Source organism: Pseudophryne corroboree, chromosome 1, assembly GCF_028390025.1.
Source record: "Pseudophryne corroboree isolate aPseCor3 chromosome 1, aPseCor3.hap2, whole genome shotgun sequence".
NCBI classification, from domain to species: domain Eukaryota; kingdom Metazoa; phylum Chordata; class Amphibia; order Anura; family Myobatrachidae; genus Pseudophryne; species Pseudophryne corroboree.
The window spans coordinates 360,059,315-360,074,430 of NC_086444.1; the positions used below are offsets into that span (position 1 = coordinate 360,059,315).

General features: G+C 47.7%; 1 protein-coding gene and 1 long non-coding RNA gene across 3 annotated transcripts in view; one reads left to right on the plus strand and one right to left on the minus strand.

The window, feature by feature from the left end:
* UBE2L3 (ubiquitin conjugating enzyme E2 L3) overlaps nucleotides 1-13,426 on the minus strand; it is a 67,729-nt gene extending 54,303 nt beyond the window's left edge. The window contains exon 1 of one of the 2 annotated variants that reach the window (XM_063964789.1): nucleotides 13,263-13,426. In XM_063964789.1, the coding sequence (XP_063820859.1) occupies nucleotides 13,263-13,289 (27 nt within the window). In that variant the 5' untranslated portion in view covers nucleotides 13,290-13,426. Of the gene's footprint in view, nucleotides 1-12,897; nucleotides 13,208-13,262 lie in introns of those variants that run through there. The other variant, XM_063964788.1, reaches the window with a different exon arrangement.
* LOC135070790 (uncharacterized) overlaps nucleotides 13,363-15,116 on the plus strand; it is a 41,397-nt gene continuing 39,643 nt past the window's right edge. The window contains exon 1 of the long non-coding RNA XR_010256948.1: nucleotides 13,363-13,488. This is a non-coding gene — a long non-coding RNA (uncharacterized LOC135070790). The remainder of the gene's footprint in view (nucleotides 13,489-15,116) is intronic.

Genomic DNA, 15,116 nt, shown 5'->3' on the forward strand with positions numbered 1-15,116 from the left:
TGGAGGTCGTGCTGAGGAAGTCTGCTTCCCAGTTGTCCACTCCCGGAATGAATACTGCTGACAGTGCTATCACATGATTTTCCGCCCAGCGAAGAATCCTTGCAGCTTCTGCCATTGCCCTCCTGCTTCTTGTGCCACCCTGTCTGTTTACGTGGGTGACTGCCGTGATGTTGTCCGACTGGATCAACACCGGCTGACCTTGAAGCAGAGGTCTTGCTAAGCTTAGAGCATTGTAAATGTCCCTTAGCTTCAGGATATTTATGTGAAGTGATGTCTCCAGGCTTGACCATAAGCCCTGGATATTCCTTCCCTGTGTGACTGCTCCCCAGCCTCGCAGGCTGGCATCCGTGGTCACCAGGACCCAGTCCTGAATGCCTAATCTGCGGCCCTCTATAAGATGAGCACTCTGCAACCACCACAGGAGGGACACCCTTGTCCTTGGTGACAGGGTTATCCGCTGATGCATCTGAAGATGCGATCCGGACCATTTGTCCAGCAGGTCCCACTGGAAAGTTCTTGCGTGGAATCTGCCGAATGGGATTGCTTCGTAGGAAGCCACCAATTTACCCAGAACCCTTGTGCATTGATGCACTGAGACTTGGCTCGGTTTTAGGAGGTTCCAGACTAGCTCGGATAACTCCCTGGCTTTCTCCTCCGGGAGAAACACCTTTTTCTGGACTGTGTCCAGGATCATCCCTAGGAACAGAAGACACGTCGTCGGAACCAGGTGCGATTTTGGAATATTGAGAATCCAATCGTGCTGCCGCAACACTACCTGAGATAGTGCTACACCGACCTCCAACTGTTCCCTGGATCTTACCCTTATCAGGGAATTGTCCAAGGAAGGGATAACTAAAATTCACTTCCTTCGAAGGAATATCATAATTTCGGCCATTACCTTGGTAAAGACCCGGGGTGCCGTGTACCATCCATACGGCAGCGTCTGAACTGATAGTGACAGTTCTGTACCATAAACCTGAGGTACCCTTGGTGAGAAGGGTAAATTTTGACATGACATCATGTAGTCCCCTTCTTCCAGGTTCGCAATCACTGCTCTGAGTGACTCAATCTTGAATTTGAACCTCTGTACGTAAGTGTTCAAAGATTTTAGATTTAGAATCGGTCTCACCGAGCCGTCCGGCTTCGGTACCACAACAGTGTGGAATAATACCCCGTTCCCTGTTGCAGGAGGGGTATCTTGATTATCACCTGCTGGGAATACAGCTTGTGAATGGCTTCCAAAACTGTCTCCCTGTCAGAAGGAGACATCGGTAAAGCCGACTTTAGGAAACGGCGAGGGGGAGACGTCTCAAATTCTAATTTGTACCCCTGAGGTATCACCTGAAGGATCCAGGGGTCTACTTGCGAGTGAGCCCACTGCGCGCTGAAATTCATTGAGACGGGCCCCCCACCGTGCCTGATTCTGCTTGTAAAGCCCCAGCGTATACTGAGGGCTTGGCAGAGGCGGGAGAGGGTTTCTGTTCCTGGGAACTGGCTGATTTCTGCAGCCTTTTTCCTCTCCCTCTGTCACGGGGCAGAAATGAGGAACCTTTTGCCCGCTTGTCCACAAAAAGACTGCGCCTGATAATACGGCGTCTTCTCATGTTGAGAGGCGACCTGGGGTACAAACGTGGAATTCCCAGCTGTTGCCGTGGCCACCAGGTCTGAAAGACCGACCCCAAATAACTCCTCCCTTAATAAAGCAATACTTCCAAATGCCGTTTGGAATACGCATCACCTGACCACTGACATGTCCATAACCCTCTACTGGTAGAAATGGACAACGCGCTTAGACTTGATGCCAGTCGGCAAATATTCCGCTGTGCATCACGCATATATAAAAATGCATCTTTTAAATGCTCTATAGGCAAAAATATACTGTCCCTATCTAGGGTATCAATATTTTCAGTCAGGGAATCCGACCACGCCAACCCAGCACTGCACATCCAGGCTGAGGCGATTGCTGGTCGCAGTATAACACCAGTATGTGTGTAAATACCTTTTAGGATACCCTCCTGCTTTCTATCAGCAGGATCCTTAAGGGCGGCCATCTCAGGCGAAGGTAGAGCCCTTACAAGCGTGTGAGCGCTTTATCCCCCCTAGGGGGTGTTTCCCAACGCACCCTAACCTCTGGCGGGAAAGGATATAATGCCAATAACATTTTAGAAATTATCCGTTGTTATCGGGGGAAACCCACGCATCATCACACACCTCATTTAATTTCTCAGATTCAGGAAAACTACAGGTAGTTTTTCCTCACCGAACATAATACCCCTTTTTTTGGTGGTACTCGTATTATCAGAAATGTGTAAAACATTTTTCATTGCCTCAATCATGTAACGTGTGGCCCTACTGGAAGTCACATTCGTCTCTTCACCGTCGACACTGGAGTCAGTATCCGTGTCGGCGTCTATATCTGCCATCTGAGGTAACGGGCGCTTTAGAGCCCCTGACGGCCTCTGAGACGTCTGGACAGGCACAAGCTGAGTAGCCGGCTGTCTCATGTCAAGCACTGTCTTTTATACAGAGCTGACACTGTCACGTAATTCCTTCCAACAGTTCATCCACTCAGGTGTCGACCCCCTAGGGGGTGACATCACTATTACAGGCAATCTGCTCCGTCTCCACATCATTTTTCTCCTCATACATGTCGACACAAAAGTACCGACATACAGCACACACACAGGGAATGCTCTGATAGAGGACAGGACCCCACTAGCCCTTTGGGGAGACAGAGGGAGAGTTTGCCAGCACACACCAGAGCGCTATATATATATATACAGGGATAACCTTATATAAGTGTTTTTCCCCTTATAGCTGCTGTATAGTTAATACTGCGCCCAATTAGTGCCCCCCTCTCTTTTTTTAACCCTTTCTGTAGTGTAGTGACTGCAGGGGAGAGACAGGGAGCTTCCCTCCAACGGAGCTGTGAGGGAAAATGGCGCCAGTGTGCTGAGGAGATAGGCTCCGCCCCTTTTTCGCGGACTTTTCTCCTGCTTTTTTATGGATTCTGGCAGGGGTTAAATGCATCCATATAGCCCAGGAGCTATATGTGATGCATTTTTTTGCCATCCAAGGTGTTTTTATTGCGTCTCAGGGCGCCCCCCCCCCAGCGCCCTGCACCCTCAGTGACCGAAGTGTGAAGTGTGCTGAGAGCAATGGCGCACAGCTGCAGTGCTGTGCGCTACCTTGTTGAAGACAGGACGTCTTCTGCCGCCGATTTTCCGGACCTCTTCTGCCTTCTGGCTCTGTAAGGGGGCCGGCGGCGCGGCTCTGGGACCCATCCAAGCTGGGCCTGTGATCGTCCCTCTGGAGCTAATGTCCAGTAGCCTAAGAAGCCCAATCCACTCTGCACGCAGGTGAGTTCGCTTCTTCTTCCCTTAGTCCCTCGATGCAGTGAGCCTGTTGCCAGCAGGTCTCACTGAAAATAAAAAACCTAATCTAAAACTTTCACTAAGAAGCTCAGGAGAGCCCCTAGTGTGCACCCTTCTCGTTCGGGCACAGAGATCTAACTGAGGCTTGGAGGAGGGTCATAGGGGGAGGAGCCAGTGCACACCAGATAGTCCTAAAGCTTTCTTTAGATGTGCCCAGTCTCCTGCGGAGCCGCTATTCCCCATGGTCCTTACGGAGTCCCCAGCATCCACTTAGGACGTTAGAGAAATAATGTTAACCAATCAGCTACTGTGCATCAGAAGTGTTAATGAACCACAGATGCTGAAGTGGTGATGGTGGGAGAATGTTTTAATGAACTTTGTGTGGAGGCGCAGTCTAGCAAAAATATCTGTGCATACATATTTTGTAATAGTAAAAAACACAGTGGTATAGACTGGTAAACTGTATGGACAGATTACTGATCAATTTAGGAGCAAAGGCTGGAACATTAATCTAACTATACGACTAGGTGGAACTCATGACTGAAATACCGTGTGGAAGTACAAGCCCTGTATGTGTTTGGGATGTAGTTATGTGACCTCCCCCTACATCCCGCACCCTCATAATCCCGACTATTCCCACACATAGGTGTCCACGACACCCATAAAGTGGGAATAGAACCTGTGGCGACCACAGGTCGCCCCCAAGGGACTTTTTTCGCTCGCCCACCCACCACCGGCATTCCACTGCCGGTATACCAGCGGTCATGCATACCACACCCATGTGTTTGAGCAGGATGTGAATATAGCTGATAATGTAGTGCATTTCAAGCATTTATACAATATGTATGGACATACATGTGAAAAACTGTAATAAATCATTATGTGCGGCTACAGCTGGTATATGTTGATCACCTTGACTTAGCCAGACATACTAATGTGCAGACCCTAACCTTGCTTTATCAGATTTTACTATAGAAATGGGGTCGAACGTTTAGCGTATCCTGTCCTTATTTGACCTAAATGTAAGTTCACAAACTCCGCTTTAATGTCCGATTTTGGGCCTAAATCAGTATGAGACACATCAGCGGCAACTCACTTATGAGAACGCCTCTGGCTGATTGACAGGCAGAGGTGTTCGCGCAGGAGGATGGGGCGTGAATACGGCATTGGGGGGCACGGCCCAGACAATGGAGGCATGTCCAAACCGTTTGCAGGGCAGGCCACGGCGGCTGCGTGATGTCACACGCAGACGCTGCGACCCAAAACATGGCGGCCCGGTGACTGCCCTCGCAGCCTAGCGGAGAGGGGGGGGGGGGTGCGGGGAGAGGATCCAGCAAGTGGGTGGCCTTGCCCTGTGCTGGCTCACCCCCCGCATGCTAGAGAAAGGAGTTGTAGTTTCGCGAGAAATCGCCAAACTACAACTCATGGTGAATTAGGCCCTCAGTCAATTGCCCTGCAAAACTTGAAGGTACAGATGTACGGTGAAAGCTTGGCTCATGCCAAAACAGATAATTCAAGCTTATAATAAGCAAGACACACAGAAGGGAGGTTTGTGACTAATGGGGGTGGCACCAAAATATTAAAATCGATTGGGATTGTTAAATCAGGTTTTCCAACATGTTTAATTACACAGATCAATTGGGACTGTACCAGACCGTTTCTAGTAACCTGATGAGTCTTTGAAGATTGGCAGATCTGTTTAAGTGAAAATGATCTGCAAATCACTGAAAAATATCTGTAATGTATGACCAAAGTCAAATGGGTTGTAAAAACAATACATCTGTGGAAAAAAATCTCAGGATCTGTGGAAAAAAATTGCGATTGGAGTATGGGCCCCTTAAGTCCGAGATATGTGAGCACTACAGACTCAATAGTGGCTCAGAAGAGAAATAAACGTTATGGTAAGAACTTACCGTTGATAACGTGATTTCTCTTATGTCCACAGGTATCCACAGGATAACATTGGGATATTGTCGAGCGACAGCGAAAATGGCACCAACACGGTCACGAGCTTTCTGGCCTCCCAGGATGCATTGGGGCCTCCACTATATAGTCCCGCCCACTGACTCAGTCAGATCAGTTCTTTCCACAGCGATTATAGGCAGGAACATTAGGTAGAGACCTGTACAGGCGATAAGAACACACATGCACACCCTTCCATACAAGAAGGAAGAGGTTTTTAGTGTTTGTCTAGATCCTCAAATCAGATGCGTCCGGGTGGGATCCCTGTGGATACCTGTGGACATAAGAGAAATCACGTTATCAACGGTAAGTTCTTACCATAACGTTTATTTCTCTGGCTGGGTCCACAGGATTATCCACTGGATAACATTGGGATTCCCAAAGCCATTTTAGTGGTGGGGACGCTCCTGATTGCACAGGAGGACCTTTCGCCCGAAGTCTGCGTCATGAGAGGCAAAAGTATCCAAGGCATAATGTCTGATGAATGTGTTTATGGAAGACCATGTGGCTGCCTTACATATCTGTTCTGCTGACGCACCCTGTTGTGCTGCCCAAGAAGGACCTACCTTACGTGTAGAGTGTGCAGAGACATTAGCCGGAATAGGGAGATCTGCATGAGAATAAGCTTCAGATATTACCACTCGGAGCCATCTCGCCAGCGTCTGTTTACTAGCAGGCCAACCTCTCCTATGGAATCCGTAGAGGATGAAGAGGGAATCTGTTTTCCCGATGGCACTAGTACGATCTATATAGATTTTTAAAGACCGGACCACGTCCAGTGACGCTTCTCCCGCAGATAGTCCCGATACCTGAAAAGCTGGGACTACAATCTCTTCATTCAGGTGAAACTTTGACACCACCTTGGGAAGATAACTAGATCTCGTTCTGAGAACTGCTCTGTCTGGAAAAAAACTTAGGAAAGGAGACTTACATGATAATGCTCCTAAATCTGACACTCTTCTGGCTGACGCCATTGCCAGTAAAAAAAGAACTTTAATCGTTAACCACTTAAGATCCGCTCTCTCAAGTGGTTCAAACAAAGGACCCTGGAGAAATTTAAGAACTAAATTCAAATCCCAGGGAGCTGCAGGAGGAACAAATGGAGGTTGAATATGTACTACTCCTTGGAAAAACGTACGTACATCCTGTAGGTCAGCAATCTTCTGCTGAAACCATACAGTCAACGCTGAGACTTGCACCCTCAAGGAAGCAACCTTCAACCCCTTATCCAATCCTGCCTGCAGAAAATCCAAAATTCTAGCTACTTTAAAGGCTCTTGGATTGTAATTTTTTCCAGAACACCAATGAATATAGGCTTGCCATATTCTATGATATACACGGGCCGAAGAAGGCTTTCTTGCTCTAAGCATGGTTTGGATTACTTGCTTTGAAAATCCTTTAGCCTCTAAGATAGAGGTTTCAACAGCCACGCCGTCAAAGACAGGCGATCCAGATGACTGTGACAACAAGGACCCTGCATTAACAGATCTGGACGTTGAGGGAGCAGTATCGGTGCTTGCACGGACATTCTCCACAGATCTGTGTACCAATGCCTTCTTGGCCAAGCTGGAGCTATTAGAATTATTGCTCCTTTTGCCTGTTTTATCTTTCTCACTACTCTGGGTAACAGAGATATTGGAGGGAACAGATATGCCAGCTGAAACCTCCATTCTACTGACAGTGCGTCTACCAGGACTGCTCCTGGGTCCCTTGTTCTTGATCCGTACCTCGGAACTTTGTTGTTTAGACGAGACGCCATAAGGTCTATCTCCGGTAGACCCCATCTGTTCACCAGTGTCTGAAACACTTCTGGGTGTAGTGCCCATTCGGTTTCCTGAATGGTGTGCCGACTGAGAAAATCCGCTTCCCAATTTAGTACACCCGGGACAAATACTGCTGACAATGCTGGGAGATGGAGTTCTGCCCACTTTAGAATGGGAGTTACTTCCTCCATCAGACTCTTGCTGTGAGTCCCTCCTTGATGATTTAGGTATGCTACTGCCGTCGCATTGTCTGAGCGGATCTGGACTGGTCTTCCTTGTAGATTGTCCTTTGCCTGAACTAGGGCAAAGTGAATGGCTCTTATTTCTAACAGATTTATCGGCAGGCGACTTTCCCTTGCGGTCCATTTTCCCTGGAACCATAGGCTTCCGAGTACCGCCCCCCAACCTTGCAGGCTGGCATCTGTCGTCAGGACTTGCCACTCTTTTATCCAAAAGGGTCTCCCCTTGTTTAAATGGTCTGTCTGTAGCCACCATGCTAGAGACCTTTTTACATTTACTGGAATCTTTATCATCTGCTTCTTTATTGTTTGATGATTTCCGTTCCATTTTGTCAAAATGAGATGCTGCAATGGTCTGGAGTGGAATTGCGCATATTCCACCATGTCGAACGTTGATACCATCAGACCCAACAGTCGCATTGCTGCATGGACTGACATTGTCTGGGCTTGCAACGCTTCCTGAGCCATGACCTGCACCTTGACTATTTTCTTCTCTGGTAAGAGAACTCTCTGTAGGTCTGAATCCAATATGGCTCCCAAATGAACCATCCGCTGTGATGGATTCAGGGACGACTTCTCCCAATTTATGAGCCACCCGTGTCTCTGTAAACAAACTATCGTCTGTTGGAGATGGCTCAACAGTAAATCTTGCGACTGTGCTAAGATTAATAGGTCGTCTAGGTATGGGAATATCCTTATCCCTTGTTTGCGCAGACAAGCTGCCATAACCACCATGATCTTGGTAAACACCCTGGGTGCTGTAGCTAGCCCGAAGGGCAGAGCTTGGAACTGGAAGTGTTCCTTGAGGATGGCAAACCTGAGGTAACACTGATGTGATAGTGCTATAGGCACATGTAGGTAAGCATCCCGCACATCCAGAGATACCATATAGTCTCCCGGTTCCATAGCCAACATTATAGAGCGTAACGTCTCCATGTGGAACTTCGGGATCCATATGTAATTGTTCAACATCTTCAGATTTAGAATTGGTCGATATGACCCATTTGGTTTCTGGATTAGAAACAGATTGGAGTAATACCCCTGTCCCTTTTGTGATGGAGGTACTGGGACAATCACACCTGACTGCAGTAATTTTTGGACTGCTTCTTGCAGGGCATTGGCCTTCGACTCTATACGAGACGGGCTGGTGCAAAAAAATCTTTGAGGAGGCTGCCTCCTGAATGGGAACCCATACCCCTGAGATACTACCTTCTGCACCCAGGTATCTGTTGTTGACTGTTGCCATGTGGGTGCAAATTGCAGGAGTCGGCCCCCAACCCTGGAATCCTCCAGGCGGAGGCCCGTCTCTTCAGGCTGAGGGCTTTTGTTCAGGTTTGGAAGCTGGCTTTTTGCTAGCCCACTGCTTCCTACCCCTGAATTTAAACTGGGGTTGTTTAGGCTCCTCTTTACCTTTCGCTTTGCTATGCCAGCGAAATGAGCTAAATTTTAAACCCTTGGACTTAGGGTTGTAGGTAGCCGGAAATCGGACCTTCTTCGATTCAGCCTCTGACTCTAGGATATCCGATAAAGGTTTTCCAAATAATATATTACCCACGAAAGGCAATGCTTCCAATTCCTTCTTGGACTCCGCATCTGCCTTCCAGGTCCGTAGCCAGACTGCTCTGCGAGCGACTACTGCCAGGGCTGAAGCTTTAGAAGCAACAGTGCCTACATCAATGGCTGCTTCTTCTAAATACTGGGCAGATTGTCTTAAACGGCAAAGACGATCCTCTTGCTCCCTAGTAGGAGAGGGGATGTCATTCTCTAGTTCCTCTATCCATTCGCCCATTGCCTTTGCTACCCCCAAGACTCATCCATCATTTCCGTCAACTCCTCTGACGCTGGAAATTCAGCTTTCACTGACTTTGTTCGTTTGAATACAGGTGCTTTTGCTTTTAACGCTGTCTTGGCTGGTTCTTCCAGAGAAAGCACAGCCTTTACTGCATTAATGAGTTCAGCTACATCATCTGAACTAAAGCTCTGCGACTGATCATCATACGGAGTTGAATCTATTGTTTCCGCATCATCATCCGATGTATCCTCTTGTGTAGTCTGCCATACAGACGTATCTGTCTTAGTCTTACCTACCCCTTGGTTGCTTGTAGAGGCTACTGGAACCAAACCATAGGAAGGGAGCTGCATGTATGGGTTCATAGTGTAACCTAACCCTTGAGGTGGTGCTACTGGAGCTAACCTGTCCGCTATTGAAGACAGAGTCTTTGCGAACATATTCCATGGTGGCTCTACTGGAGGTTGAACTAACTCCTGTTTTTTACTTCGCTGAAAAGCAAAACAGTTTGCACACAAACCCTCATAAGTGACCAATTGAATCATATCAATTACCCCTGACTTACAAGATAAGCATGTTAGGGCTGTAGGAGTGCTTGACAAATTCTCCTCATCACTTTTGCCGCTCACAGACATTTTTCTGATATTGACTACACAATTTTGTGACTGAACCACACCCTATAATCAGTATATAGAGGTGAGATCAATCTGACCACAGTGCACCTGATTTGAGGGTCAGAACAGGACTGACATTACACAGAAAAGTCAGCACACATACTAGCAGTCAGTCACATGTTAAAGCATTAGACATTGTCATATGAGAATACAACCTCCATAATAACTTATACATAAGTAGGAAAATTGCACTTCTGTTTAACTGGTTCTTTTTCAACATAACATGCAGAAAACACAGTAATATACAGGTCTCATATGCAATAGGTACTAAAAATTAACAGTGCACACTAAGAAGTAGAAGGAATTTTTAGTACTGTATACCCTGCCTCCAGGGAGCGGGATACAGGGAGACTCACCACACTTCCATATCCAAGCAAAGACGCTCGAAAGACGCTGAGTGGATTCAGACGCTACTGGTGTACACTGCCGCTCTTGGTAACTGATAACGGACACGGACGCTCACCAATGGATACGGACGCTGAGCGACTCCACGTGCATGCAGACACTAAAGGCCTGCGACTCGGTCTGGGCGGGTTTATATCCAGTGTACACAACCGCAGCGTCTAAGCTGCGACCGAGTACCCTCGTGGTAGCGTCTGAGCCGGAAGTGAGGTCATTCAGTTCATGAAACGAGAGACCCGCGGGAACTGGCCATGAACTCGGAGGAGGGACGGCCAGGAGAGCGTCTGAAACCCCCTGTTGACTTAAAATCCCAGGATCGCGGCCTCACCTAGTCCTGGCGCCTATGATCCCCGGAGCGTAGCGCTGTCACACTCGAGATGTTCGGCGCATCAACACGCTGTTTGTAGTCTCCACCAAATCAGCGTAGCTGTGTCCTGACCCCTCTAGTAAGAGGAAGTCCATATACTCACTGTCTCCCCATGCTCCGGCCACAGCCTGGTAACGTCTGCTGGACCTGCTAGAACATCCGACACAGACGCCCGTCGAGACAGCACTGTACCGCGAAGGTAAGCATTGTTGCGACCCGGTGGGGAGTTGTTGGAGCGACTCTTTCTAATACACGTTTAAGACGCTGTTAAGAGAAGTCGCTCAAACCAAAACAGTAAGTCTATAAAAATAAAGTAATGAAAACTTGAGGCTGCTTTCACAGCAGCCCTGTGACCATGCAGCTTCCTGCAGCACCAAGCAAAAAACTGATCTGAGTCAGTGGGCGGGACTATATAGTGGAGGCCCCAATGCATCCTGGGAGGCCAGAAAGCTCGTGACCGTGTTGGTGCCATTTTCGCTGTCGCTCGACAATATCCCAATGTTATCCTGTGAATAATCCTGTGGACCCAGCCAGAGAAATCATAATTGTGATCATTTAAGGGGTGTGTGTGTGTGTGTGTGTGTGTGTGTGTGTGTGTGTGTGTGTGTGTGTGTGTGTGTGTGTGTGTGTGTGTAAAAATATGGAGACATTTAGAAGCTCTTATGACTGCTCTCCAAATAACTTAGTAACTCAATTGTCATCCAACAAGCAAGGCCTTAGTGTGAAGAGGATACCATTAACAGTCTAATTTTCAAAGTGAGTGGCTCAATAAAATGGAATAAAAAGTGAAAGTTCTGGACAGGACAAAAGATAACTGGGTGTGAACTATGGCTAGTAATTATATGCCACCCAACATTATGCTGGCCTCTTCAGCACTGAAACCCTACCCACAAAAACATATCCCTTAGTAATTACTGAAAAATACAACAATCAGCTGCCTATATAACACTTTTAAGAAGGTGCTATATTTAAAATGTAGGAGCACTAACCTCCTTGGCCTATTCTCTCTTCGGAGGCTAGGTACATCTCTCACAAGGAAGAACCCGAGTATAAGTGGATGTCTCCTGGGTAAGTGGTGATGTAATCAAAAATTATGTAGGGCAGAAGGCATCAACAGCACTGCTGCACACTAGCCCCTGGACATACACCAACCAGCCAAAAAATAATTGCAGAGTATGGCCACAATCAAGCACCAATTATCATTCTCCAGATCTTTCAGCATGCCTGGCTTATGCGATAACTGGTACTCAGATCACATAGTGGATATACACACCAGACAGACCAATCGTTGGACAGTGTATGGCAACATTAGATAATTGGTCTGACAGTGAATTTAAATCTTACAGTATGGCCAGCATGAATGTAAAAACCAGCATAACAAGGTCTGGAAATTTGTCACCCTACAATATCTACTTAACACTTTGGGAAGTTCTACATTGGTTAAAGGACCCTACACACTTAAAGATTTCACTGAAAGATATGAACGAGATACCGTTCCTATCTTTCAGTGTGTAGGCACCAACGATGAACGATGCGCGGCCCCGCCCTCGCTCATCGTTGGTGCTGGCTCGTTCATACCTGCAGGCCAATATGGACAATCTCGTCCATATTAGTATGCAGGGCTATGGAGCCGGGCGGAGTGAAGAAACTTCGCAGCCAGTCGCAGAGTGTGTAGGGCCCATAAGAGAAAGCCAGGCAACTTTAATAACATTCTAAAAATCTGATGACATTTGTACTAGTTTAGGGAGTAGCCAGAATAAAAATGCTGGGAGCTTAGATGTGCAGCCGAACATCTATTTCAATGTTTTAAATAAAGTACTGAAAAATCACTACTGGCATATAGTTGTAGTATGAAATGTTTAACATGTATACCGAATGCACTCTCTTTATACACTCGGTTGAAACAAGCGAGAGTTGGTGATACAGGAGTTACACAGTGTTTTAATACACATTTAAGAGCAAAAGATAACATTTATCAAATACTTCCTAAAAGAGAAAAACAACAAAACTACTATGGTAAAATACAGCAATATGATCATGTAGTGGGCTTTTTAGAATAAAGCAGTACCATACATTGTGGTATACAGCAAATACAATTTGAAAAAATCATCCCGGGGGGGGGGGGGGGGGGGGGACGGACGAGTCCTGATAACTGGCCCCGGGTAACAATGGAGCAGTATGCCCACACTGCCTTGTGCCCAGTCACCCAGGTCATGGAATGCAGATGGTAGAAGTCACGGATTCCACACCGTGTACATATTGGCTATTTAAATACACTGCACCACCTGCAGCGGATATTACACAATGACAGTCTACTCCTCTATTACCTTAGGGGAGTTCAGCTGCAACACCCAGGGGTGGAGGGCTCCCCTCTCCCGGGGCCCCATGGCGGCACCCCGAGGTGTCGCTTACATCACAGTTTACCAGACTGACCGAAATGTGCGACTTTCTGAACCTGTGTATGATTTCCAGCCGCTTCCGCATCGTCCTCCAAGGAACGCGGAACAGGGTGTGCCGGGCTCGGCGGGCGGCGCGGGGTGAGGCCGGGGATTCTAGGCCTAGCCCCCGGATAAATACTAGTACTGGTGGGTGATTATGGTTCCCAGATGGGCGTTGGAAGATAACCGAGGCACCCTAACCGGCCGTAAAAGCTCTTCTTCCGAATGAAAGAGCCGCCCTATACCCCCATTACCTTCATCAGCCTCCTGCTGGCCGCCATCTTGGATCTGAGGGGAGTTCCCACAGTGCATCGCGGCTAAAGGGCCGGCACTTCCTGGTGCGCTCAGACCGGGTCACTGAGCAACCGAGGGGAGAACTGCAAACATTCCTGCGCTGTTACCCTGCGGCAGCGGCGTCTGCGGGCCTCCCCTTTTCCCAGATGCTGCTCTGATGCAGGAAGATCATTTCTCGTATATAATGTACTTCCCAGCACATGTTGCCATAATACACACTGTGCTTCTATTCTCATGAATAATAAGTATTCTGTAGTTTCCCAAATATACTGATACCACAATTAGAAAATAAATTTAGCTAAAGTTAATAGCAATCACGTATTAGAACATAGCTGGCCACTGCTAATTTATAATAAATATATATTCTGGATTATGTATTAGACATGAGGTTTTTTTTTTTTTTAATTTAAAGTTTCAAAACCTTGTTGCCGCTCCAGATTATGGGCCCATTTATCATTGTAGATTTGCAGCTATATCCCAGAAAACACCCGTTTAGTGGGTTTGTCGCAAATATTAAATATCCCCCGAATGTAAAAAGAAGAGACCATAGCGGGTATCTTTGATACCCACTGAGATCCCTCCATTCCCGCAGCAGCCAATATCTGGAATGCAATGGATTCCTGATTATGGCCCCTGCAGCTACCGCCCCTAGGCTACTCACTGTACTTTTAGCCAGCAGAGAGTGTCCCCAGAACCCTTCCCAGAAGTGGCCTCTGTGCATGTGCAGCCCCCTGGCCACCATCACATCACAGGCACTGGTGTAACTACAGCCGCTGCAGAGGTGCCAGGCTTGGGGGTCGCCGCAGCTGTTTAAGCAGCAGATTCCCATGCGGACTAGCTGCATGTAAATCTGCTAAAAATGTCCCTCCTAAAATGGCTGCCACCTTGGGGGAAACCAAAGCTTGAGGTCGTTCCGGGAGCGCTTAGCGCTGGCACCAATAAGCATTACACCTCTGGCAATGAGCATGACACCCAGAGCATGAAAACCCCTGGCAACGATCATTACACCCCACTAGCAATGAGCATGAAACCCATGTCAATGAGCATTACACCCCTGGCAACGAGCATGACACCCAGAGCATGAAACCCCTGGAAACGAGCATGAACCCAGAGTATGAAACCCCTGGCAACGAGCATGGAACCCAGAGCATGAAACCCCTGGCAACTTGCAAGGAACCCAGAGCATGAAACCCCTGGCAACAATCATTACAGCCCACTAGCAACAAGCATGAAACCCCTGGCAATGAGCATTACTTAATTATAATTAATTAAAAATAATTATTTTTCCAACTCCCCATTTCCCCTCTCTGACCACCACCTGCTCTCCTTTAACCTATCTCTCTCGACTTCCCCATCTCTACCTCCTAAGGCTACCATCACTAAGCGTAACATTGAAGCTATTGACACCACATTCCTTTCTTCCCTGTTTGATTCACTTCTCCTATTCTCTCTCATGCCCTGAACAAGCCACTTCCACATACAATGCATCCCTTACTTCTGCTCTTGACTCTGTTGCTCCACCAACCACTATTCACCCTCGCAAATTAACACCTCAACCCTGGCACACCAAATGCACCAGATATCTGCAAAAATGCTCACGTACTGCTGAGCGACACTGGAGGAAATCACGCTCTAAGGCTGTTAGGCGCCGGGGTCCGCAATGTCCGTGCGGCCTGACGCCTAGCAACTAGGGACGCCGTGCGCGTTCAGCCGCCGGCTTCCTAGCAACGCTAGACGCCGGGCGCGCTGAGCCGCACGGACCCTAGCAACGGGGACGCCACGGGCGGACCGCGTTCCCCGTTGCAGGGTCTAGT